The sequence below is a fragment of the Lacerta agilis genome, chromosome 8 (assembly GCF_009819535.1).
Source record: "Lacerta agilis isolate rLacAgi1 chromosome 8, rLacAgi1.pri, whole genome shotgun sequence".
Lineage (NCBI taxonomy): Eukaryota > Metazoa > Chordata > Lepidosauria > Squamata > Lacertidae > Lacerta > Lacerta agilis.
The window spans coordinates 68,671,902-68,698,705 of NC_046319.1; the positions used below are offsets into that span (position 1 = coordinate 68,671,902).

The window sequence follows — 26,804 nt, forward strand, 5'->3', positions numbered from 1 at the left end:
TGTTTTCTCAAAGCAACCTCATGCTGCTCCATTTTTTAGAATCTTGAAAAACAGCCAATGAAAATAGAGTGATGACATCTTCCAATTTTATTATATAGTAAGATATGATATGCAACTTATTCACAATATTTGAGTGGATAAATAAAGTCATATACAGAAATGAATCTTCTCCGTAAAATCGACAGGGTTTTTCTTTAGTATCAAACATAGAGAAAGAAGAAATGACAGCAATGACATATTAGCAAATTTACTGGGGCCATAGGTTTATTAACAGTTTGTGAGCAAGGCTTCTCAACAATGGTGCCCCTCAAAAAACACCTCCCTGCAATGGAATTTGGAAGAAGAAGCATACCCAAGTGTCCCACTGAAATTGTGATTGAGACTTTATAAAATATAGCAGTAGTGTCAAAGTAACACTATGTATACTCCTCTTAATTACCATTTTCAGATTAGTAATGTCAGTAATTAGCACTACTGAGAATCTATCAAAAGTCAATTGCTAAGGGTTCCAGGCAGCTTGCAAAACAGAAAACCACTTTTGTCTAGGTCCCTTGATTTTAAAGATTCCCATTCATCCCTAGTTGGGCTTTAGGCATGTCATATATCACACCAAGTTTAGATTTTGATCCAAAATTTTAAAGTTCTGCTGGCTCAAGGCCATTCCCCATTGTCATCAGGGTTCTCCATGCCTATTTATCTTGTTTTGTGTAGTTCATGGTATACGTTGTCTTAGGCGGGTTATCCTTTTCATTGGAGATCTGTTAAGAAGCCTGTTTGGAATATATGTACATACGGATGAAAAAGTCTGAATCTTTCTGCTCTTGATATTGAGGCAGGACTCCAGGACCATTGCATGGAGGAAGCGACAATTCAGGTATTCTCTGCATCCTTGCCAGAAGCCGGGAGATTGGCAGCATTAGCACTGCCCAGAATCGTGTTCTGGTAAACCACCACAACCTGAAGAAAGGAAGAAAATCAGCCTGGGAGAGTGTCAGTCTGCTGCACAGTTTGTGAATAAAGGGGCAGAGTTTGGCAGACTTTCTGAGGATAACAAGGTTGCTTAGTAGGGGCAGGGGCAGGCTATGTAGCCCAAATAGTGTCAGGGACCATGCTGAGGGGGGTTGCACTGAGGAGAAATGGTGGAAGCCTCCCCTTGCTCCTGATTCAGATCCTGAATCTTCCCAAGAGCAGGAAGACAGTATAGATTTGGAACAGTGGTTTGCAGAGGGACATAGTTCAGAAGGCAGAAGCTGGGAAATACTGGATGGGGAACAGCTAGGAGAAGAAACACTGGGAGAGAGAGAGTTAACAGATTCACTTTCTCTGGAAAGCATTCCTCCGCTCAGCCCGAGGTCAAGAAGAGCTGAGAAAGTGGCAGAACAGAAAGCACACAAAGCACAGAGGGTGCAATATCAGATTGCAAGAAGTAGAAGTGACGTGGCTTAATAGGGATGAAAGGGGGTGGAATTCTTAATTGGGAGCACCGCCATTTCTAGGAGATGGGATTTTTGTTCTCTCGCTGTGATTATTAAAGTTTCTAACTGGTAAGAAGACTCCTTTCCCTTTGTTCTGCTTATCTACTGCCAAGGAGGAGAGGAAGCTGATTCCCTGCAGCATGACAATTACCTATGTCCTCCAATACCTCACCGCCACCCATCATCAGCTGCCACCAGCCAGCCCTGAATATCGTATTTGACATCATGTGAAAATCTCAGAGCTGGTATCCAGACTATGGACTCTGATATTTTGCCCCCTAAAAGGACTAAATTCTGAATGACGATGTTGCACAATTTCTTAGGTTTTGCATAATATTGCGCAGTTTTCCATAATTTTTACTATTGATGGGGAGAGGCAAGGGACTAGGGAGGGCATCCCACCTCTGAACACCAGAAATGTTGTTGAACCTCATTTCTGGCCTCAACATTTTTTTAAGCATTATTCACACACCATCAGTCTTATCTAGGCAGCTTTGTGAGCTAAAAAAAGGGGTGACAAACTGCATCCTCATCTCTCCCGCCCCATTGGGCAAAGTTTGACAGGTGAGTGAGGTAACCCACCTATCAATGACTTGATGTCAAAATGTCAGGTGACCCATTTTTGCCTGCTTGGACGATCAGCTGATCACAAAGATTTGCAAAGCTCTGCATGTGGAGCTGTTCAATCCCCAACAATCAACTGATTGCCCAGAATGGCAACAGCCTAGAAAGCTGCCTGCAGAGGAGTCATTCACTCAGAGATTTGGCTCAAATATTATTTCCCCTACAATGAGGAACTGGGAAGTGCAATCTGAAATGCCTTCATTTTAAATGAGCGCTTGTCGTTTCCAAAATGTGTGCAAATAGACACACGTCCCAGACTACAGGTGGGAGGATTTAAGTTTCATGGTTCTAAGAAGAAAGCAATTTCTTTTTTAAATGCTAGCTTCTCCACAGTGTCAAGCTGGCAGTGCGAAGCTAAGCATAAATTCTATGAGCATCCCAGATGAAGAATTGCATCCCTGAAGTGGAATACTATTTGATGGACAACAACCCCCACCCCTTAAGAGACAGGAGAGCAATCCCACCTCCAGGATCCCCACTCGTTTGCTTGGATTGCCAAACTCCACTCCCTTTCGGGTGTTACCGTTTCTGTGTGGGTTTTCAAGCACACCGTCTTGCACCCAAAGGCAGCAGTGGAGATGGAGATGCAGAATTCGAGGATGGTGAATGCCAGGTGAACAGCCATCATTCCAGACAGTATATTCTGTGAAAGAAAGATATGTCCTGATCATAAGGAATCACTCTTCTTTACCACATATATCTATGTAAATAAGGAGGCAGGCAGGTGGAGGCTGGCTAAGGGCCAAGTCAGGCTGGTGGGGCAGTGCTTTGTTCCACTTAATGGACCAGATTCCATTGATCCCCCACTTGCTCCTCAGCCATGTTACTGTGAGTATTTGTACTAGAAACACCATATTGAATGCTTGCTGTACCACCCTGGCCCCTTCCACCTTTCTTTTCGCGGCGCAAATGGCCTGCAAGTGGTTCTGAAGTTTTTAATGTTTGATGTTTTATCTCATTTGTAACACACTGTTGGGAGCCACCCAGAGTGGCTGGGGAAACCCAGACAGATGGGTGAGGTATAATAATAATAATGATAATGATAATGATAATAATAATAATAATAATAATAATAATAATAATAATAATAATAATAATAATTTGCCAGGGCGTGCCCTCACCTCAGGGATGACTTTGGTTTCATAACACCTACGAGCCAGTTTTGTATCAAGGTTCCTGCACCAATACCTGGCATTAAACCCCAGGCCTGAAATAGCCAAAGATGAAGAAAGGATGATAATCCCAAGGCCAGAAGCTATGGCACTCACCACATTCAATCCCAGCATGCTCTTCACCTACAGATGGAGAAGAAAAACCATTGTGTCTCTGGCCAAAGACCCTGATGAGAGAGCACCTTTAAGAACGGCCTTCAAGATGAGGTCCCCACCGTGCCCTCAAGACCCCTGCCAAGTCCCCCAGTCCTTTCCAGATTGTGTTTTTTTTACAGTTAGGTTCTTTGGCCTATTGTTCACTGGGGGACAGAACAGGGCTGTCTGTTTCCCCCTGCACTCACTGTTTTATTTGTTTGCAGGGTATACGTACATTGTTTAGGGCCTTCTCAGTGGTGGCACCCTCCCTGTGGAACTCCCTCCCTTCGGATGCCAAGGAGATAAATGATTACACAACTTTTAGAAGACATCTGAAGGCAATGCTGTATCGGGAGGTTTTTAATGCTTGATGTTAATATTGTGTTTTTAGACATGTTGTAATCCACCCAGGGTGGCTGGGGAAACCCAGCCAGATGGGCAGGGTATAAATAATGAAATTGTTGTTGTTGTTGTTGTTTAGAGCCAGAATTCTGAGCATCACCAGCGTTTCTGTGAAATGGGTACTTTGTGGTGTTCATGACAATTTCTTGGATTTTCAGATGTGCCCCCAGGCCCCAAAAAGGTTGGGAACCCAAGCCTTGAGGTATTTAACCCAGGCCCATTCTTTGTGTGTGCCAGGAGGATTTCAAAGAAGATCCCTCTTGTTCCTGGCTTATAAAAACTTGGGGGAGATCTTTTGGCATCTGAACCCATTAAACTGGTTTCCTTATATAGCCAGCCTATTTACATATACATGAACATGAGCTTTTATCTAGAACAATCTCTGGGTGCTACGTATGTCACGGTAGGGGAGGGTAACATGTTGTCACTCAACTCAACACTCATCACTTCTGATGAGTGGCTGGGGCTGATGGCAGTTGAAGTCCAGCAACATTGGGTGGGGGGGAGGCACAGATTCCCCATCCTTGACCTGTGTCACTCCAACATGTCTCTTTGGCCCACCCCAGTTGCCAGGCCCCATTAAGATAGCAACCTCTAAGCAATGGACTGCATTTTACAAGGCAGCCTCAGAACCCCAAGTCTAAGAAGTGGCCTTAAACGGCAAGCAACACAAGTCACAAATTCTCTCTTTCTTTTTCATCAGACTCCTCACATCACACAATCCCATAAGAGGTTAGTCACCAGTGGCTTCTTGGGGTTGCTAGCAGCTGCCACAGACAGGGATCCTGAAATGAGGTACTGCAAGAGACAGACAGAGAGACAGAGAGAGATAAGGGGCAAGGAACAAATCTCAAATGGACTGACTGTCTGGCTCTGTTCCCTAGATCACAATCAGAGGCACTGGTGGAGGAAGGGGGTACAGTGGGTGCGGCCCACCCCGGATGTCATCCCTAAGGGAGGGTTACATCGTCGTGCCACCCCCCTGGGACGCTCGCCCTGCCCCTGCAGGTGGTTAGCCCCGCCCCCAGGTGCACAGCATGTGTGCTGCTCCAGGTGCTGGAGCAGCTTACCCCGCCTATCTGATCAGAGGACTGTTAGATTGGGCATCATCTGACTTTTATTCAAATGAAAATTACTAATACTCAACCTGACATGCCTCGTACAAAGGCCATTCCATCCAGGAGACCTGTTTGGGTGAACAGATCCACTTAAATCAGGAGATTTTTCCATTCAGATCAGGGGTCTGTCTGTGGTCAACAAAACAACTGTTTCCATGCTCCCTGGTAACTGCTGCAATGCAATGTACACTGGGCTGCTTGTGAAAGCCTGGCAGAAACTTCAGCTGTTCTAAGAGAATGTTGTTCTGATGCTGGATTGTTGACCAGGACTAGCCAAACAGAACATATTGCACCCTTCTTAACAAGGGGTGGATCTACACCCCGGGGGGGGGGGGTTGCTATAAATAAGTCAGAAATCACAGGGGTCAGCAAACTTTTTCAGCAGGGGGCCAGTCCACTGTCCCTCAGACCTTGTGGGGGGCTGGACTATAGGAGGGGGGAGAGAATGAACGAATTCCTATGCCCCACAAATAAGCCAGAGATGCATTTTAAATAAAAAGACACATTCTACTCATGTGGAAACATGCTGATTCCCAGACCGTCCGTGGGCCAGATTTAGAAGGCGAATGGGCTGGATCCAGCCCCAGGGCCTTAGTCTGCCTACCTGTGAATTAGATCATTATAACAAGGGTGAGGTGAGGACTATGGAAAATCCTATTTAAATATTTCCTGCTCTCTGGCACCATCTGGTGTTACATGTTTATAGTGCATTCAAATCATTGTTTCTTTACTAATGTAGCTGAGTTCAATGACCAAGCACAGTTCAAAGTTCTTGTTCTTAGGGCCCTAATGGTTTGGGACTCAAATATCCAATAGCTATTGCCTCCATGACCTGCTTGCAGGCTTCCCAGAGGCATCTTGTTGGCCAGTGTCAATAGGACACTGGACTGGTTAGGCTTTTGGTCTGATCCAGCAAACTCTTCCTATGTCCTTAGTTAGACCTGCCTGCTTTGGGCAGCCATTCAGCAAATGCGGAACAGAGGGAAGGTTTCAAAACACAGCACTAGCACAGGAATTATTTGAAGGAGCAAAGGTGTCAAATTTCTCTTAGGCTCAAATATGAAGAATTACCGGGACTCCTGTCCAATACGGGGTCATTATGTTCACATAAAGCAAGAAGTCATTAGACGCCACATTCATCACAAGCCCAAAAGCCATTCCCGTGATGCCTATGAGTATCTGAGTGATCTGCAAAGAGAGAATTAAACATGATGTTACTCTGATCTTGTTCATCCTTGACGATATAAGTACAATTTGCCCATGATAAGTTCCCTAAATGATGATAAACTTCAGCAGGTATGACATTTCCCCTATTGAAATGTTGAAACATTTTTTGATTAGTGGAATCTGAAGAAGAAGAAGAAGAAGAAGAAGAAGAAGAAGAAGAAGAAGAAGAAGAAGAAGAGTTTGGATTTGATATCCCACTTTTCACTACCCGAAGGAGTCTCAAAGCGGCTAACATTCTCCTTTCCCTTCCTCCCCCACAACAAACACTCTGTGAGGTGAGTGGGGCTGAGAGACTTCAAAGAAGTGTGACTAGCCCAAGGTCACCCAGCAGCTGCATGTGGAGGAGCGGAGACACGAACCCGGTTCCCCAGATTACGAGTCTACCGCTCTTAACCACTACACCACACTGGCTCAACACCTTTATTACGGCATAGGGTTTAATCCATGGAAGTCTTGTGCCATAATAGATGTGTCTTACAAATGCCGCAAGACTCTTGATTTTGCTGCAATAGTTGCTGCCCCTCTGAAAATGATTTGATTTGCTGCAGGAAAACAGATTCAGATCCTGTACAGGTTAAGCAGGGCGTTAGCAGCAGGTCACCTTAACCAAGGTCTGTTTCATGCATTTTGCTACCTATTGGAGTGGATATGTTGGTGTTCATCTTAACCTTTGCTCACACAACAATTGCTCACCAATTGTAATGTACCAGTGGCATATTAGCTGCTTGGCTACAGTCAAGGTACTGATACTAGGAGACCTAAAAGATTGCCCCACCCATTATATACGAAACCAATCACTGCATTCTGCAGGAGAGGGCCTCCTGCAGGTACCATCACACCTGGAGGTCTTCCAAATGATGCACAGATCAAAGCTTTAGTGTGACTTCCCTTTGGAACTTCCTCCCTTCCTCCCACTCTGGGCAATGCCACCATGGACAAAACCAAATAAATAAAATGCACACATTGAAAACCAAATCAAGGATTGTGCATTTGACAGGCTGAATATTGGCCCACAGACAGATAACTCTGCAATCCCTGTTCCCACATCACTCACTCCACCCCTTTACTGAATCCTAAAAGTCTGCCTAAAACTTATAAGGGGTGGGAATAATTGGCTCCATTCCCTAAGCCAGAGGGCTATTCCCCATGCTGATGCCAAAATGTTCCCTTTCATGAATGGACAAGCCCACCTCTTAGCAGTGCCCTCATTGCATGTTGGGATGCACATACTCCCCTTCCATTAAGTCAAGGCTGGAGAACTTGCAGCCCTCCAGACATTGCTGGACTCTGACACCCATCAGCCCCTGTCAGCATGACCAATGGCCAGAATAATGGAAGTTCCAGTCCAGCAAAATCTGGATGGTCCACAATCCAGTTTTACACATTCTCAGCAGTGCTGCCAGCTAATTCACCATTCTGATCTTACTCCAGAGGAACCCAAAGGTGCCCTGGATACTGTCTGAGAAGCACCACTCTCAAGCTGATTGGGGAAGAAAGCCCCCCGAAGAGACAGTTATTGGCGCAGGGGCCGGCAGACATGGTGGACTCAAACACTGCTGCTCCTGTTGGTTTGTTGGTTTGCACTCACCCCCAGTGCCAGCGGCTCCCCGGCATAAAATTTCTTCAGTGGCCCCTGCAGAGAAGGGCTGGCCTCAACGCTGGAGAAAAGCTGAGGTTGTTGGGTCACAATCTGAGTCGGAGGCCCTGCTCCAGAGCCCTCTGGAACTATGGGTGTCTCAGAAAGCTTGTGGGGCACAATCTGAGTTGAAATAATAGTTCTCGAGCCCCCTGGATCCATGGAGGCCAATTTCTAGTCTTAACTGCCTCTCTGGGAAACAGAGAAGATAAAGAGACACTAGGAGGATAGAGTGGGAAAGGAGAGCAAGGCACACAGAAATACTGTAAATGGCGAAGAGTCACATTTTGGAAGTGGCAGAGTATTTATAGCCTGGATCCAGAAAAGCAGTGGTTCAGCTTTTCTCCAGATGGAGATGCAAAGTGCATCATAACTTCTGGAAATGTACTCTAGAACAGTTTGTACTTAGGTCCCAGCTTTCCTCCTTGGCCCACATGAATTACTACTACTACTACTACTACTACTACTACTATTACACCCCACCCACCAGGCTTGTTTTCCACGGGTTTGCATTTTCATAAAATCATAGATTTGTAGAGTTGGAAGGGACCCTGAGGGTCACCTAGTCCAACCCCAGCATTAAATTTGTTCCGATTTAGAGCTAAAGAGCCGGTTTTCCCTGGGAAAGGAGCAGGGCAAGGGGGAATCCATTCTTTCTAGTCACAGGGCAAGCGGAAGTGCAGACAAGCCCCACACTTCCATCATTTTAAAAAGTGCGTCTCAAATAATCTAAACGCTGCGCAAAGGGTGATGCGGCTGCTTGGCAACCCAGGATGTTTGAGCGTTTCGTAGAAACAGGAAGGGCGCGTGGCTTTCGTCTCCCCCGCCTCAAAGCCGGCACAAATCGTCCCAGCCTCCGGCACCTTCCTCTTTCCCCCTAATAAGCCCCAAGGCTTCTGTAGCGCCTCCCTTAATGGTGCGTTATTTCTTTTGTCAGAAGATGGGGCTGAGAAGCAAGCTGGATCATGGAAGAGAATCCGGGAGACAGTTCCTGCATCTTGCAAAAGCCAGGGACGAAACCCCTACAAATTGCGCTCTCACGCGCCCTGAGCACTGAGCACCGCGTTCCCTTCCCTTACCACCTCCGGGTCGTGTCCGGAGACACGGGCGACGCGGGTCTTGGATGTTGCACGGAGTGAGCGGGCTGAAAAGCTGCCTCGCCCAAATGGGCTGCTGCTGGCTGAACGTTGCAACAGCAGAGACAGAGACAGAAAGACAGGATCAACATCTTACCCACCTCCCTTGAAAGCATGCAGTTAGGGAATTTAAGCGTCTGCCTTTAATGGCTTTGTAGATGATACAGGGATGGCCCCAGAGGCGCGCTTAGCCTGTATGAGAATTGAGGCTTTTAGTGTTGCTGCTCCAGCTCTCTGGAATGAATTGCCAGCCAAAATCAGGCAGTATTTGGTTTAGGAAAGCTTTCCCAGAAATCCAAGCTAGTCATTGGTGCAAAATGCTAGTCATTTGTTTTATATCTGACGTTTTCTTGTTTCTGGCATTTGTAGGGATTTTTTTAAAAAGTTTGTTAACTTGATTTTATTATATTTAGAACCTGTGTTTCTATATTTTGTTCCATTTTTACCAAATACATCACAGCGTAGCAGTTTATAAATGTGTTTATTATCATTAGAGGCATAGAATTGTAGAGATGGAAGGGACCCTGAGGGTCATCTAGTCCAACCCCCCCTGCAACGCAGGAATCTCAGCTATAGCATCCATGACATATAGCCATCCATACTCTGCTTAAAAACCTTCAATGAAGGAGAGTCAACCACTTCCTGAGAGAGACCTTTCCACTGTCAAACAGCTCTTACTGTCAGAAGTTTTTCCTGATGTTTAGTTAGAATCTCCTTTCTTGTAACTTGAAGCCATTGGTTCAGATCCTGCCCTCTGGAACAAGCTTTTCCCCTCTTCCATGTGACAGTTTTTGAGATATTTGAAGATGGCTGTCATATCTCCTCTCACTTTCCTTCTTTCCAGGCTAAACATACCCAACTCCCTCAACTGTTCCTCATAAGGCTTGGTTTCCCGACCCTTGATCATCTTCGTCACCCTTCTCTGAACACATTCCAGTTTGTCCACATCCTTCTTAAATTGTGGGGCCCAGAACTGGACACAGTATTCCATGTGTGGTCTGACCAAGGCAGAATAGAGTGGTACTATTAGTTCCCTTGATCTGGACACTACAAGCCTACTTCTGTTGCTGCAGCCTAGAATAGCATTAGCTTTTTTTGCTGCTGTGTTGACTCATGTTAAGCTTGTGGTCTATTAAGACCCCTACGTACTTTTCATTACTGGCATTCCAGGTATCCCCATCTTATATTTGTGCAGCTGGTTGTTCCTGCCCAAGTGTAGAAACTTAACATTTGTTCCTATTGAAACTCATTTAGTTAATTTGGCCCAGCTCTTCAATCTGTTAAGGTCATCTTGAATTCTGTCTTCTGTGGCATTAGTTACCCCTCCCAGTTTGGGAGTCAACAATGGATTTACTTGGTCCGATTATTCTCAAAATAAAATAAAATAAAATAATAAACCCTACCCTTTTCACAGGCAGTAAGGCAAGCAAATTTTCTGCAAAATGTCCCACTTTTGCTACTAACTTTGAAGGGTATGCTAAAATCCTGCCTTTCTCCTTTTCTTTTCTTTTCTTTTCCAATTTCATTTTGCTTTATTATACTTACTTACAGCTGTACAACATAAACTTGAGTTCATTGTTACCAATAAACTGATACAAAAAATCTAACATTTTACCAATAAATTTTCTTCCAAAGTGTCAGACTTGCCGTCTTTTCCATATTTTGTTCTATTGAAACCTATTGCATAAATTTGTCCATTTGTTCAATAATGTTGTTGTTGTTGTTTAGTTGTTTAGTCATGTCCGACTCTTCATGACGCCATGGACCAGAGCACGCCAGGCACGCCTGTCTTCCACTGCCTCCCGCAGTTTGGTCAGACTCATGTTGGTCACTTCGAGAACACTGTCCAACCATCTTGTCCTCTGTCGTCCCCTTCTCCTTGTGCCCTCCATCTTTCCCAACATCAGGGTCTTTTCCAGGGAGTCTTCTCTTCTCATGAGGTGGCCAAAGTATTGGGGCCTCAGCTTCAGGATCTGTCCTTCCAGTGAGCACTCAGGGCTGATTTCCTTCAGAATGGATAGGTTTGATCTTATTGCAGTCCATGGGACTCTCAAGAGTCTCCTCCAGCACCATAATTCAAAAGCATCAATTCTTCGGCGATCAGCCTTCTTTATGGTCCTTTTCGTTTAATTATAAAGTATGAAATTATATCATTCTCTTTTTGTACGAATTGTTTACAGAGGTTATTCAAGGGCTACTACATAATTTAAATCACAACAAATGTTCTCAAGATATTTCTTGAGAACTTCCCAATCCTTTCTCCTTTTCTTGCTCCCACCAGGGGGAGACAAAATGGTGTCAAGTAACCAAAATATCCCATCTTCTCGCAAGGAATTATCACTATTTTTCAAGTTGTGCTTTCTCAAGCAGCCTCAAGAGGGAGTGCTCCAGTCATGATTGATGCATTTTCCTGCATAAAAAACCCAGATACTGTAGTCCGTTGTCTTCTTTCTACAGCTCCTTTGTTCACAGCGTTGGATGTTTAGAGCGCTGGGTGAAGAAGGAGGAGACCAGGGTTCAAATCCCCACTCAGGTATGAAACTCACTGGGTGATATTGGGCTAGTGACTTGTCTCTCAGCCTCATCTGCTTTACATAGTTGTTATGAGAATGACCTAGATGCCACCTTGAGCTCTAGCTAGGATAGAAATGCAGTAAAAATGGAAGCGAATAAATAATAAAAGTAAGTGATTAAGAAAACAAACATAAGCAGCAGCATATTTTATCATATGTGGTGGAACTTTAAAGTGATAAAGGAATTCTGGGAAATTATATATAATGAACTGGGGGGAAATGTTTAAAATAACTTTTGTTAAAAAGCCAGAAGCCTCTTTTTATTTTATTTTAAGGAATTATAGGTACAGAGATACCGAAGGAACTAAAAAAACTGTTTATGTACGCTACAACAGCCGCAAGGATGATTCTTGCCCACAGCTGGAAAGACAACAAGATACCTACTAGGGTGGACTGGCAGATGAAATTATTGGACTATGCAGAGATGGCAAGATTAACCAGAAAAATCAGAAATCAGGAGAATCAAAATTTCAACAAGGAATGGAATAAATTTATATTGCATTTGAAAGACCACTGTAAACACTTGAACTCTTTGGCAGGCTTTAAATAACTTGCAATGATACAGAGATTTTGGATATAATGGAGGATGGTAAATTAGATGGACATATAATATGCAGTTTTGGTGTTTTTGTTTTTTTTAAGTTATTTAAAGAACCCATGGAGCAAAGAAGGGAAGTCTTGAGATTCAGAATCATATGCAAATTTTAATACTTCTAATAATATTATCTGTGTGAATCAATTTGTAAAATCAAATAAAAACTATTTTAAAAAACAATATCTCTTTCTCTCTATACGAAGAACAAAACAAAAACAGCAGCAGTGTAATGTTGGTCTTTACAAAGCCAGGAAATTGGGTCTTCACGAGTAAATGGAGCCAGTTGCAACTCCATAAATATTTTGCTGACAGTTCATGGCACTGGGGGCAGCAATGTCCCTCTGGCATGGTGACTTCTCTTAAAACATGACTGCATATAAGACGCCAGCGAAAGCATGAAATCAAATATAGCCAGCAAACGTAGAAAAAACAAGCCACGCCAAAAATTTATTGCGAGTACAGAATTTGAGACTTCTTGGCGCAGATGTAGGACCGTAGGGTTTTTCTTGGCCTGGAGTTGTCGACAGCCAGGCCCCCAGTTCGAGGCAGCATCTCCCCCCGGCCTCAGGACGCACAAGGGAAAGAACAAAGAATTCACAAATGTTCTTGTTCTACAGCAAGGCTGGTTTAATGTAATGAAAACACAACTTTTGTTGCAGTTGTAACACGAGAAAAGGCAACGCTTCTTGTAGGCCAAGAAAAATGGACGGAGGTTGTGGGAGCAAGTGGAGGACAAACCAGGATGTATCAGGCAAAGGAAGGATGGGTTTGGGGTGGTGGGGGAGCTAAGGGAGTGCTCCCCTATTGGGGGAATAACGCGTTACATTACGATCTGTCAAAGCAAATCTGTCAATCAAAGCAGCCCCACCCACCCCCGCCCTGCTCCTCCAAATCAGTGCAGTCCTCCAGAGAATCGGAGATGGCTTCAGGCTGGTGTCACGTCGTAGTTCCTGTAAAGAAAGGAAACAGGGATCCAGGCAAGGAATATGAGAATACATGTTAGGCTCCTCAGGGTGAGTTATTTACTGAGTATTCATTCTGATTTGCTTGCACAAAGCTTATGCAGAGGTTCAGGCCATAGCTGTCAACTTTTCCCTTTTTTAAAGGGAAATTCCCTTATTCTGAATAGGATTCCTCGCAAGAAAAGGGAAAAGTTGACAGCTATGGTTCAGGCACTTTCAAGCAGCCATTTCACTGAACATGCCTCCTGATTTGTTTGCAGGGAGATTAGATGGCATTGGCTATTTAACGAGCTCTTGTTCTGATCTCTGTGCAGCAATGTTCCATTGGGACTGGGGGAGCAGAAAGCAGGGAGCCCAACATTAGGTTGCCCCGCAGCTAATGACAGGCCAAGCCAACTCATTCTAGAATCAATGGAGACCGAGGGCTTGCCTTTTCCGCAAAATCCATGCACAATCTAGATCGACTGCGGATTTATTTGCGCTTCTTGAGAAACTGCTTTCATTCCGAAAATAAAAGCTTGTTGCAGATTGATTTTTCCTGTTCATTAAAAAAAAACAGATGCAGGTGGTTCCAGCAATGGGGAGATGGGTGTATCCCCCCCCCCCGACCAATGACAGTGTTGGTGGACCAGAGTGAACAAGATGACAACCACCAGTTTCTTCTTTGTTCACCTGGGGTATGGGCAGGGAGAAAAGGCTTGGATAACCTAATTTGAAAACTCTCCCCTTTCAAATGCATATCAAGTAGCCACAACCACCCTTGTAGATCTAGAATCAATCTAGATAAATATAAGATTAGTGTGTAGGCAGCCCCAAAGTTCCAGTATGAATTTTGATCCCTCCCACAAATAGTGACACCTTAATTACATATACGTAGGCAGCATTCATATTCCAGCATTTGACTTTCACAAGATGGAATTAATTAGAGATAAGGAAACAGGAGTGGGTGGGTGGGAAGGTGTTGCTCACCTTGTCCGCTTCTTCCCTCTGCATCGAGATTTTCCATGTTTCCCACCTGGAAGTGGAGAGAGAACAAACTGTTTTCTGAACTCTTCCTCCTAAAGGCAAGGCAATGCTGCCCCGTTTTCTGAACCTAGCCCTTCAGCCTCCCCTCTCTAGCCCCCTCCTAAGATCTACCAGATCCTGGTGCCAAATACAAAAGGCATACAATTAGAAAGGGGCCAGGTCAGGCTGGAGGAAGCACAGTGCCTCTAAGCAGCTGTTGAGTGCAGGATTTGCTTTGAGTTTTGCATATCCCAATTATTAGTCGTGCACTTATTACTTAGGGCTTGTCCACACTTCGACTTTCCCTGCCACTTTTCCCTGGGAAAACCTGCTCTTTACTGCTGAATCGAAGCAAACGTCAGTGAGGTTTTCCGTGGATTGATATTTGCTCCGATTCAGCGGTAAAGAGCAGGTTTTCCCAGGGAAGGCAGCAGGGCGAACAGAAAACCACTTGGACCTGTGTCTAGAAAGAATGGGACATGCGGAAAACTGCATGGTCTTGTGCTTTCTATGCTTGGAACAATCAAAGTGTGGATGAACCCTTAATAAGGTCTCAAATGAGGAGAGGAGAGGGACAATTATGTGAATATCCCGACACAATTATACTTCTACTTCTCCACTCTTTTGCCACCCACATTTAGGGAGACAACTCAAAGCATCTCTACTCATCCCAGTTGCCCATACTTACAGGTGAGAATGAGAATGCCAAGGATGAAGAGGATGGCAGCAGCTATCAATCCCCATTTGCGCAGGGAATAGTAATCTGCAAGGGTATGGAGAAAAGCAGGCATTTAATGCAAGCCTGAAGTACACACTAAAGCTGTGTACAAATTAGCAGCTCAAAATACAGTAAGGTTGTTCTTTTTCTCAATTAGGATCAAAGCTGGTGGGGGGCAGGAAGGAATGAAAATATAGTACAACAGCAGTGCCCCCCCCCCCCGAATGTATAACTTTTTGTTAGAGTGGTATACTAAAGATGAACAAACGAAGGAAGTTGTGATAAAATGGGCAATGGATTTTGGGTATAATTTGATTATGATGCATGGTTGAGATTATGGAATGAAAATATGAAATTTACGGCATGTGTCACCTTGAAAGAGAATGTACAAAAAATGAAGTATACTGTAGATGGTATTTAACACCGGTTAAGTTGGCAAGAATGTATAGGATGAATGACAAACTATGCTGGAAATGTAGGAAGAAGGATGGTGAATTTTATCATATGTGGTGGACATGCAAGAAAACAAAATCATATTGGGATCTGATTTGTAATGAGTTGAAAAAGATGTTTAAGTATACCTTCCTCAAAAAGCCGGAAGCTTTTTTGCTAGGCTTGATGGGTGAAGAAATTGCCAAAAAAGATCAAAGATTGTTTATGTATGCAACAACCATGGTGAGAATACTTTTAGTCCAAAAGTGGAAATTACAGGAAGTACCAATGATTGAGGAGTGGCAGAAGAAGATGATGGAATATGAGGAACTTGCAAAACTGACTCGCAGGATCCGAAACCAGGATGAATCAAAATTCCAAAGGGACTGGAGTAAATTTGTTAACTATATAAGATCTAACTGTGGAAGTTTGAAGACACTAGCAGGATTGGAATGACCCTATGACATTGTTGGAAGGATTAAAGTAAGAAACTGCGTGATTAGACTGGACTAGAAAACTTGCTGATGTGATGGAGGGAAGTCGTAGCTTGGCAGAGCGAGGATTTATGTGTATTTGTATGTTTATGATTCGTTTAATTTGTTTAATTGGAAAATATAATAAAAATTATTTTTAAAAAAGAAAGAAAAAGAAGTGCCAGAACTCACCATGAAATCCTCCTTAGTCCTCTTAGAATGGCAATGGCGCCCACCTGAGAGCTGTAGGAACTGAGTTCCCCCTGAAAAAGCCATGTGTGACAGTGTACACACTCCTGTTTAATCTGCAGCCAGCACATTTCCGATTCTTTTGGGAAATGGTGTACACACAATGTAAGCCAAAGTAGCAGTGGGAGTGCACTGGGTATAAACAGGAATGTGTACATCGCTATTCATTCACTCTGTTTACAGAGTTGAGAGATGAGTGTTGTTCCTTTAAGTAGCCAAAACTGCACTAGCCACAAACAAGCGGATCAAGGAGATTTGGGAGAACCCCCAAGGTTTCCATAAATACAAAAAGAATGAGCAAACCCTAAACAGGCCAGTGAAAACTGAGCATGCTCAGCGACCATGGAATGTTGGCTACAGCTGTGTGCAAACTATTCTTCTCTAAGGAAATTTCAAAGCACATTCTTTCCCTCAAAGAATTCTGGGCATCATAATTTACATCTCACAGAGTTGCAGTTCCCAGCAACCCTTGACAAACTGGTACCCAGAATTATCTGAAGCGGGGAAAATGTACTTAAATGTGTTGCAAGGCTGTACTGTGTAGACAAGCAGATAATGGCTTTTAAGAGAGCTCCAAAGAGAGGCACTGCTTCCTATGGTGTACACCCCTATTTCTTTTGTCCCACTGTCCCCTCTGTTCAGGTGAGTTGTGCAAGTTTTCCAGAGGTGGGAAAGTCTGCATTACCTCTTAATGGATGGCAATAGTGGGATGAGTAAACATCTCAGGAGAAACCAACTTTCATTGAAAGCCCCTTTTAAGTACTGTATCTGAAAAAGTATCTATTGTTATGAGTTTGAGGGGGAAGAAGTAGGCTGTCTGCGATATCCTTCTACCCCTGGATTCAGCAAGTGTTAAAATATAAGCCAGGCTGGCTTCCTGTGTTTGGGTGATCACTTGGGTGATGGGCCATTAAGAGAACAAAAGAAGGGGGCTCTTTGCAAGAAGACAAATGGGTGATATCAGAGATAGTTAGAAAGACAAAGCCTGAGACTGGAGTTGAGTTTGCAGTGATGTAGCCTAGAAGTAAAGCAACAAACTGGAGGGAGGATCAGAGGGCAATGTTTCATTTCTGTTTAAATCGAAGGCTGTGGCTATGGGAGAAACAAGACCCTTCTGGGCTGTTAATGCTGGGAACCCCTCCAGCGTAGGCTCAGGTTGTATACATGTGTAAGCAAACCATATATGATAAAGACACCACAGTTTCTGCTGTCCCTCATTCCCAAAAGGAAACACAAGTCCTGGATTAGCGCCTGGAACCCCTAGAATCCCCCACCACTCAGAGATGGGGGTGGCGTGCAACACAATGGTCTGTTTCCAGCTTGTTGAGACTCACCATAATAGAAAGCATTCTCTTGGTAATCTACCTTCTGAACATCTGTTAAAATAGGAATGCAAGATAGTTGAGAAATATGCCCAGCTTGCCATCATGGGAAAGGAGAGGTCATGTTTGATCCTCCTGCTAGAGCAGAGGTGGAGAAACTCAGACCTACAGGCTAAATGCACCCCTCCAAGCCCCCCAATCTGGCACTCTCCTAGGCCACACCCCACCCCTGCTCTGCACCCTGCATGAGTACTTTTGTCTGCTTCAGATGTGTCCTTGAAATGTAATAATGCCTCTTGCTTGCCTGGTGGCAGTTCCTTGAAGGCATCGGTTTCGTCTTGGCAAAATCCATGATATTTGCAGAAGTTTGTGTACTTAAAAATTATATTCCTGTAATATGGGGATTAATGGCAGGAGAGCAAGAGAGGCTGGCCCTACCATTGGGTAGAATGAGGTGACTGCTCAGGCAGCAAATACTGGCAAAGGGCACCTTCCTGAACCACTGGCCATAGCCTTTGGTTGGGGGACAGAACTGTGTGTGCCACATAGCCTGTCCTGCACCCTCATAATTATCCTGCTGTCCTCACTTAAAGCGAAGGACACTATCCTGTTGCCAATGTTGAATTAAGGTTCATCTTCCAGTCCCTCGACTTCTGTACATGGAACATGGATTTGTCTTTTGCCTTCTACAACCTGGACCTTCTACATACCTGCTCTCCTCCTCTGGTCTTCAGATGGCTGTTGAGCTTGGGTAACTTATGGTAAAGAAAACGCAGAAGGAAAAAAGTGAGCTGGTTCCATTCTTTTGGATGTGGCAAAGCAAACACTTTCTGATTGTTCCCTCTTTCTGCCCACCTCCCCTCATGGGTGGTCCATGGTTCTTATGCTCACCTGCAGCACTGGTGAAGCTCACACTGCTAGGGGCAATGCCTTTAGTTGTTGCCGCTTCAGCTGCAGATGTCTCTTCTACTGCATATTAAGAAAAGAATGTTACATTGGAGATAGCATGAAATCCCCTTGTAAATAACTTCAGTCTCCTGGCCCTACAACTTTCCTGCCAGTTCTGATGTTGCTAGCTTCCTCATGAGACCAGTCTGGCAATGGCTTGCTGGGGGGTCATGAAGAAGCAAAAGGCTGATAATGGCCTGGTTTGTTTGATGATGGTGAGTCATTGGCAAAACATAAGACCCTTTGCCCAGCAGCTTTTTGGGGTAAATGGTCACCCTACCCCAAAAGCTACTGAGCAGAATGTCTTATGCCTTTTTCAATGGGCTTGAGAAACAGAGGTTGCCAAGGACAGGGTGGGAATGTTGTTTGAACTGTTGGGAGAATTCTGCCCCATCCTTGGGGATTTGTCAAGTTGGAAGGGACCCCAAGGGCCATCTAGCTCAACCCCCTGCAATGCAGGAATCTTTTTGCCCAACTTGGGGTTCGAACCCATGACCCTGAGATTAAGAGTCTCATGCTCTACCAACTGAAATGTTTCCCCTCTGCTCACGACAAGGGTGGAGAATTTGGGTAGTGCCATTTTCACTATTATGTCATGATTTACAACTCACACATAGGCTGTGGGAATGGTGAGCCTGAACCCACCCTGACCAGTTGTTGGACTACAACTCCCATGATCCCCAAACACAGGCCATGCTGGCTGGGGTTGGTGAGAGTTGAAGTCCTGCAACATCTGTAGGAGCCGGGCCACAAGTCCCCCATCCGGGTTGCAACACACAAACATAAATGTTGTTTAAGGATTTTCCCTTCCTGGAACGCTTCCAGGCAAGTGGTTTATTGGCCATTCATCCTGATTTCGCTACTGGGACATTAGACGCTGTTGGGTATTTAGTGAACATTCATTCTGATTTGTTTGCAGGAAGGTTTTGTGAGCTTATTTTGTGAGCCCCACAACACAACAAATAAATTGGAATGGTGTGTGGATGGTCCAGTATAAATCTACCACTATTGCACTATTTTATTTTATTTTTTGCAACACTAATATGCTGCAGAACACAACCGGGGGAAAAAGAAAAACCCACTCCAGTCTGGAGGAGCCTTCTGTATTTCCTTATATATGTATATATGTGTATGTGTGAATATATATATATATAGTCATCCTTCATGCCAATAGGGGGAAATTAAACATCCTTTTAAATTTGACAATTTTAGCAGGTAGAAGTTCTGGTCTTGTCTTATTTATCTTGCAGAAATATCCATGGAATTATGGAAGGATTCCAACCCAAGGAAGCTCTCAGCCACATACCCCTTAGTGATGCATTCTCCCGTTGCTGGAAATTCAGAGGGCTTGCTGTCATATTTTCAGCCTCTGGCTCCTCTGCTATAGAAGACCAGGCTATAGAGAAGAAATGTTGGGTTAGAAAGATTTGCTAGTCCTCTCCCTTGAGTGCTACACTGCTTCTACCGATTGCAGGTGGCCAGATGTGAACATGGAGGGCAGAACTCCTGCGTCTTTATAACAACCGATTGAAGCTGGTGGTTTGTACACACATCCCACTTATGCCTCCGGTCAAACAAGTTCTACAGACTTTCATAGTGTTTCAAGAACCTTCCAAAAACCACCGGGCCCAAATTGACAATGGGATGGGCGAATATGGCATTTTTCAGGTTCTCTTGGTGTCTTATTTTCCAAATCTTAAATTCAGTTCTCCCACATTTACACAGCACCTTGCAATTTGTTTTCTACATGAATCCCAGGCTTCGGCTATGGAAGAAGAAATAGCTTCTTGGAGTGTTAATGCCGTGAGCCCCTCCATCATAGGCTCAGGTTGTAGATATGTGTAAATAAACCATGTCTTCCAAAGACTGTCCCTCATTTTAAGGAAACCAGTTGGGGTTGTGCGCAACAACATATATGCTGTTATAAATTAGGTATGTTTTGCAAGTCGCGAGTCCACAGTAAGAATCAACAAGCAGCCGTAACAAAGTTGACAAGCAACTGAAACAAAAAATGTACCAAGATATTTTCCCCTTGAAGTGCAAATCAGTTATACAACCAAAACTTGTAACATTTCACTTTCTTTACATGTAAACAAAATCCACAAAGATTTAGGAGGATGGGGAAACATTGTACCGGTAAATTGCATTTGGTATATATGCAAGGTAATGAAATTATAAAAGCAAGTATAAGTAATAAAATTAATTCTAGCCATAGATAATCAGAAAAATCCAAATAGTCAATCATTTCAATACTTCATGAAGCCATGGTATGTATTTGGGTCAAGTTTATTATTGCTTGCCATCTCCCCACCCACAACCCACCCGCCTTCGGCTCTAATATAAAGTATTAGCTTAACCCTTGAAACAAACCCTACATTTCATCCTTATCTATTTATCTGTTCTGTTACATGATGGGACTGTAATGGCTAGTAATAAATGTAATAGTAGTAGTAGTAGTAGAAGAAGAAGAAGAAGAAGAAGAAGAAGAAGAAGAAGAAGAAGAAGAAGATTGTGCTCCTCCTCGGAAGACTATTTAGTTCAGAGTCTAAAATTACAACACTGCACCATTGTTGGTTGCATTTATTTATTTTGTAATAAAATGAAAAGCAGTTTTGGGAGAGGGGAATTTAGAATGGAGAAGGAGCATCAGGAGGGAGCCTTTAACCCTTTCCCAGCCTGCTATTTTTCTCTGTTCAAAGTCACACATACTACATTAGCTTTGTTTCCCTCCCAGGGGCAGGGGGTTCAAAACTGATATTGCTGACCTTTAACCAATAAAGAACGTACGTGCTTTTGAAGGGGAAGATAGATGTTGGCAGCAAAGTGTTTGTGTGTGTGTGTGTGTTTTGGCTGCATAATGAATGCATCACCACACCTTTGGGAAGGTCCAGGTATAGCTGGTCATTTGCAGAACTGTAAAACTTACCTGTGGAAGGCAAAAAGGACTCTGTTGTGGTTCTATCCTTGCTATCTGCCTCCTGACCCACAAGTGAGGATGGGGTACCTGAAACCAAAGCCACAAGCTGACATAAATATCCTTCTGAGCATGCAGAGATAGCCTGATGGTGTGTCGGCATAGCTAGGGAATCTAGGGCCCCTCCAGGTGCTGTTCAGCTCCAACTCCTATCATCCACAGTCAGCGTGGCCAAAGGTCAGGGATGATGGGTGTTGGGAGTCCAACCAGGGCCGCAAGTTCCCATGGCTGACATCAGTTTAAGCAAAATCTAAAGTCTTAAGGGCCAAGGGCTGCGTTCAACAAAACAAAGATCAGTTTTCAGACTTAAAGTTGCTGACGACTGACCAAAAAGGAAATGCACAATTTTTGTTTGAAAGTGCATGCTTCTCAGCAAAATCCAAACCCAAGATCCATTTCATTTGCTGGAATGAAAACAAAAATGTAGTGGGTTGAAGTCCTTTCCGTGCATAAACAGCAAAATCTTTCTTTTGTACATGTTTATCCCAGGCTTTCTGCAAGAAGCTCGCAGAAGTGGTCCCCCCCCCGCCCTGCACTCCATTTTATCCTTGCAACAGCCCTGTGAGGTAGACTAAGTGACTGGCCCAATATCACCCAGCAGGCGTCTATGCTGAGATTTTTGTACATGATCCTCGGCTGGAGAACTGTGTTGCAAAATCAAGAGAAATGTGATTTTTGAAAGATGGCTGTGTTTTGGTTCCCATATTGTTTCAGAAAATATGAATCAGTTAAGTTTGCCTTTAATTGCAAACTGAATCCAGCTTCTCCCTGCTCCCTAGGCAGAAGCCAGCCACGGTCTGAATCCTCCAGCTGTTTTCCGGCAATGTTTTCAAGTCAGCCCATGCAATTGAACATGGCAAGGAATTACTACATCTCTCTGCTTTCCTCACCACAAACAATTTGCAACGATAATTAGTAAAGTCACTTGATTGGTTTCAAAATAGCATAAAGTAACATAAAGTAAGAGCTACAAGATAAAACTTAAGAGCTAAAACAGGGGTATCCAACATTTTTGGACTACAATCCCCATCAGCCAACATGGCCAATGGTGGGCACTGATGGGAGATGTAGTCCCAAACTTCAGCTGGGCACCATATTGGTGTGGGAATGTTGAGGAATGGTAGGAGAGGATATATTGTTTAAATATTATCTCTCCTCACTCAAGCTTGTGAGTAAGTAGCAGAGCACATTCCCTTGCACATTGCTGGAAGCTAGTTGATGGATTTGTGAGAATCATTTGAGTTAAGCAATCTGGCTTGTCCAGTCTGGATTTTTCCTGTTAAGTTTCCCCTTATATTTCCCTCTGAAAATAATAATACAACAGTCTTCATTAAAAGTAACAGTAAAGTTTGCTTACATTCAGTTCACAGTATTGTCCTGAAGGCAGGCTTTATCTTGTAGTTACATTTACAGTTGTAGAGAAAAGAAGTCTGAGCTAGGCCTCAGACTTTCTACCTTGTGGCTTACATCCTCTGTAAGGATGAGCCATGTGCTGCTGGCTAAGAGCAAAATGGCCAAAAGAGGAAGATGGCTGTGTGATAAGTCCTTTTATAGCGTCTGCCATCTACCTGGTCACACAGGTGTGACAGAAAGTCCTCCTGGCTGGAGCAACATTCTCCTGTGTGTCCACTCTGGACAAACAGGAAATATTGTATTTGACTGTTTCAATTGGCATTCCCTGAACCTTAATGATTTGTTCTCGCATGTCATTTATTTACCAGATTAGCTTTTGTTCTCCCTCACCCTGGATTACAGAACTCGAAAACTGCCAGAAACATTGTCTGAGGAGCTCCTTCCAGAAGGATCAGCACCTACTTTGAGGCCAAAACCTAGCTTGGAGCACCTTCACTGACACATTCAGATAATGGAAGCTAAGCTTAAAGGAAGTCATCGCTCTTGGCAGTTCCTTAAGCAGCTTGTTGCAATTTGCAGTGACTGAAAGCACCCAAGCAGCTGGAGGGTCTGTTGCTCTGCCTCCGCAGCACATGCCGGAAGGGATGACTGGGCTGCGAAACAGTCGCCATGGCATTTCTGGATTCTTGGAAATGCTGGCATATGTTTTGCCTTATTTGAGGGTAATTATTTTTAATTGGCAGGGGGAAATATTTCACAACAATATTTCTTCACTACGTTTGCCCAAATGTCCCAGTCATTTGTCTCGAAAAGATAGTGGCAGCACTAATGTTGAAATCTGGTGGCTGATGGGCAAAGTGGGAAAGGGTGGCTTCCATATTCTAGGAAGCCACTTGTGTCTCCAGACCAGCGGTAGGCAACGGGGTGCTCTCTAGTTGCTGTTGGACCTCAGCTCCCATAAGCCCCAACCAACATAGGCAATGGGCAGAAATGATGGATTTGCTGAACTATCCAGATGACTTGTGCACTTCTGTTAGGGTAGCCTTCCCCAATCTGATGCCCTCCATATGATGTTGGACTACAGCTCCCTTCTTCTCTCACCATACTAGTTGGGAATGGTGGGAACTGTAGTTCAAAACACCTAGAGGACGCTAGGTACTAAGGTGGAAAGGTTGCAGCTCATAGAGAACTTTGGAGGTGTGAACTCACAACTGGTTAATGTCACGGAGGCAGGAGTTTGAATGCACACCTGGAATAATACACTGAAGAGGGAAAATCTTACCTTGAGCATCTGCAGGACCACTGAGGCTCACGCAGAGAAGCAGCAGAAAGACAAAGAGCTGGAAAAGACACACACAAATTCAGCCATCATGACCCTAGTTCAGATTGTGCCCCATAGCGCCAACACTGAATGCTCTGGGTAGCAACTACTTGTCCACTGTGTGAACCAAAACAGGACAAAGTCACAGCTGGAACTGATGCACAGATCCCTCAGCCAACGAAACGCTGAATCAATTACCCTTACAGAAGCCAAGAAAACCATACCAGCATTTGAGAGGCATGTGTCTGGGCACATGAGTACATTGCACTTGTGGTGAGGCTTGATTGATTACAAAAGATAGGCTTTTTTAAAAACAAAAACCTCACATTTTAGACCAGCACTGATAACAATTAGATACATCCATATAAACTTTAGCAACTTTAGCAATATAAACTTTAACATATGGGACCATGATAACGACAATTTAGATCTCCCAGTAAAACAGCCACAGAGTATAGGGGAAATGTATTCTCCTGTAATAGCATAAACAAATTCAATTATCTCTCCCTCCTGCCCAGTGTTTAAGATTTCACTGCAGCAGCACCAAATACAAATGAAATGTCCTGACCCAATTATTGAAAATAATTGATAAATAGGCCTCAGGGAATAAAACAACAATACAAACTCCACACTCAGAGAGAGAAAGAACCCTACACTATGTCTGACACTGTTTTAGATTCAGAGGCTCTGCTGAGGTTTTGAGGCCTCTCAACATCCCGTCTGTGGAGCTGGAAATATACAAGCATTTCCCCTCGGTGGAAGGCACAGTTTTTCCACTCCAACTGCCGAAGACCTTGTGGCTTGTGCTCACACTGCTCCAAAGGATGTGAGAGCCATGATGCAGCCAACTGAGGAGGCAGCTCTGAGCTGTCAGCCTGCCAACGTCCTACAGAGGAGCCTATTGCTAGTTTACGATAAACCTAGCGGGGGGCCCCTCTCACTCCATCTGCGTCCCAAGCTTGGCTTTGCCTGTTTGTTTTTGAAGCCTCTCCTCCTGGATCCTTTCCAATCCACTGTAGTCCCAACGGACAACCTTCCCCATGCTTTCGGCTTTGTCTCGGGGAAGCCTAATTCTATTTTTGTTGGTTGGTTTGTTTCTTTTGTTTCTCTCCCGCAGTCACGCACACATGCCCAAAACCTCCAAAAGTCTGATGCTTTCCGGCCGGTCTCTGACTTCTGCTTCTGAGAATCGCGGCTTTGCAAGCCGAACATCCCTGACCACACAGGCAGGCAGCTTGCTAACTATATAAGGCAAAGTCTGTAAAGAAGTTTTTTAAAATAAAAATAAAAATAAACCCTTCTTGAGATCCAAACAAGGAATAAGGCAATCTGGTGAAAACTAGGAAAAGGTGCCTGCTTGCCTGTCTGGATTCTGGACTATATATCCCAAGCCTTTCACTGACCGCTGAGACCATCTCCCTTCCTCCCGACTCTGGTTTTTTTTTGCCATGTGGATTTCATTTCCCCTGAGCCAGAGGGTCTGGTTCTTCTGGCATCTCCAACACCCCAAAGGGTTAATCCGTGGTAGGAATTTTTTTCCGGGCCGGCAAATTGTTAGAGTGACAGCAAACAGGGGGAGAAAATGTTCTTATGACAAAAAAAGGAGAGCTGGGTGGTCTGTGCTGGAGAGTTGGAGGGGGGGGGCAGTCACTTACCTTCATGGCGGATGCTCCAGTCCACCGTTTGCCGGGCATCTGCAAGTGAGCAAAAGGCCCCAACAGTCATTTCCTCCTCTTGCCACTTCCTGGCCCTGGGGAGCGGTGTGAGTCATGGGCACGTGTTCCTACATTTCTGAGTGTGTGGGTATATATATGTCGAGTCCATCAGTGTGTGTGTGTGTGTGTGTGTGTGTGCGGGTGCGTGTGTGCGTGTTTCAAAATTTGATGGCGCACTCTCTAGAAGCAACAGGCTCCTCTGTAAAATGACGACACGGTAACTGAACCCAGAGCAGCAAATGAGGAATGAAAGAAACCACAACCCAGACTTTTATTTTTTTATTTTTTTTGTTCTGCACGGCTAGGAGAGCGGCAAGACAAAGGCCGTGGCTCCTTCACGGACATTAATTCACATAATTTCCCCTGAATATTGTGCCAACCTGGTGGGGCAGAACATTTCGAAAAGGAACTTGAGAACACTGAGAACAGTTAGCCTGGCAGAGAAACTCTTAGGTTCTCTTTTTTGAAATGGGAGTTGGACACTCATGGCAGGAAAAGTATAGAAAAGGTAACAAAGGTCCCAGGTTCAGTCCCCGGCAACTTCTGGCAGAGCTGGGACAGGAGAGGCCCATGGCTGAAATCCTCTGTCAGTCAATGAAAGCAATACTGAACAAGTTATGTATTGCTATGAGTTTGTAGGTGCAAGACTCCCTAAATTCCTGATCAAGCTAGGGTTAGAATTTAACTAAGGTCTGTTTGTTAAAACTGTGTGTCGGACTCATGTTAGAATCTAATCAAGACGCGCAGACCCTCCAAGTGTCCCTGTTTTCCAGGGACAGTCCTGGACTTACAGAAGCCGTCCCGGTTTCTGATTTTATCCTGGAATGTCCCACTTAGGAAGTCCCTATTTTCATTGGAGAAATGTTGGAGGGTAAGCAGTTATGCAACCTCTGAACTAAGGAGATAATAACTATACAACCTTTAGAAGACATCTGAAGGCAGTCCTGTATAGGGATGATTTTAAATGTTTAATGTTTTATTATGTTTTTATATATACCATATTTTTCCGTGTATAGGATGCCCCCATGTATAAGACGACCCTTATTTTTTTTAGCCCAAAATTAAGAAATAATTAATTGCAACATTCCGTGTATAAGCCGACCCCCAATTTTAAACTTTAGAAATGTGGGGAAAATATAGTCTTATACACAGAAAAATACAGTATTTTGGAAGCCGCCCAGATTGGCTGGGGCATCACAGTCAGATGGGTGAGCTATAATTTATTATTATTATTATTAT

At 44.0% G+C, this 26,804-nt stretch overlaps 2 protein-coding genes across 7 annotated transcripts; both read right to left on the reverse strand.

Annotated features, from left to right (window-relative positions):
• Positions 1-169: 169 nt before the first annotated feature.
• Positions 170-9,149, reverse strand: LOC117051577 (membrane-spanning 4-domains subfamily A member 4A-like). Its single transcript, XM_033158104.1, has 7 exons — positions 9,027-9,149; positions 7,742-7,981; positions 5,998-6,114; positions 4,550-4,606; positions 3,221-3,394; positions 2,623-2,742; positions 170-957 (listed from the first exon to the last, which is right to left on the reverse strand). The coding sequence occupies exons 2-7, from the start codon at positions 7,949-7,951 to the stop codon at positions 871-873; spliced, it is 765 nt and encodes a 254-aa protein (XP_033013995.1). The 5' UTR covers positions 7,952-7,981; positions 9,027-9,149; the 3' UTR covers positions 170-870.
• A 3,542-nt stretch (positions 9,150-12,691) lies between these two features.
• LOC117051581 (FXYD domain-containing ion transport regulator 5-like) lies at positions 12,692-25,709 on the reverse strand. 6 transcript variants are annotated; one of them, XM_033158114.1, is made up of 10 exons: positions 25,506-25,709; positions 23,812-23,869; positions 21,129-21,206; positions 19,509-19,580; positions 18,146-18,220; positions 17,965-18,012; positions 17,267-17,308; positions 14,749-14,823; positions 14,025-14,070; positions 12,692-13,043 (listed from the first exon to the last, which is right to left on the reverse strand). In XM_033158114.1, exons 1-10 carry the CDS (start codon positions 25,542-25,544, stop codon positions 13,019-13,021), a joined length of 558 nt encoding a protein of 185 aa, XP_033014005.1. In that variant the 5' UTR covers positions 25,545-25,709; the 3' UTR covers positions 12,692-13,018. The 6 variants fall into 6 exon arrangements, with proteins under 6 accessions (XP_033014005.1, XP_033014004.1, XP_033014002.1 ...); XM_033158113.1 differs by having other exon boundaries at positions 18,146-18,223; XM_033158111.1 differs by having other exon boundaries at positions 18,146-18,223; positions 19,509-19,583.
• Between the last annotated feature and the right edge of the window lie 1,095 nt (positions 25,710-26,804).

Coding starts and splice junctions, on each gene's coding strand:
- LOC117051577 (XM_033158104.1), bottom strand. CDS start 7,951: ATGGATCCAGGGGGCTCGAGAACTATTATTTCAACTCAGATTGTGCCC. Junction 6,115..7,741: donor GGGAGCCGCTGGCACTGGGG/GTGAGTGCAAAC, acceptor CTCTCTTTGCAG/ATCACTCAGATACTCATAGG. Junction 2,743..3,220: donor AAACCAAAGTCATCCCTGAG/GTGAGGGCACGC, acceptor TTTCTTTCACAG/AATATACTGTCTGGAATGAT.
- LOC117051581 (XM_033158108.1), bottom strand. CDS start 25,544: ATGCCCGGCAAACGGTGGACTGGAGCATCCGCCATGAAG. Junction 21,207..23,811: donor TGGTCCTGCAGATGCTCAAG/GTAAGATTTTCC, acceptor CTTTGGTTTCAG/GTACCCCATCCTCACTTGTG. Junction 14,824..17,266: donor AGAGAATGCTTTCTATTATG/GTGAGTCTCAAC, acceptor ATACCCTTGCAG/ATTACTATTCCCTGCGCAAA.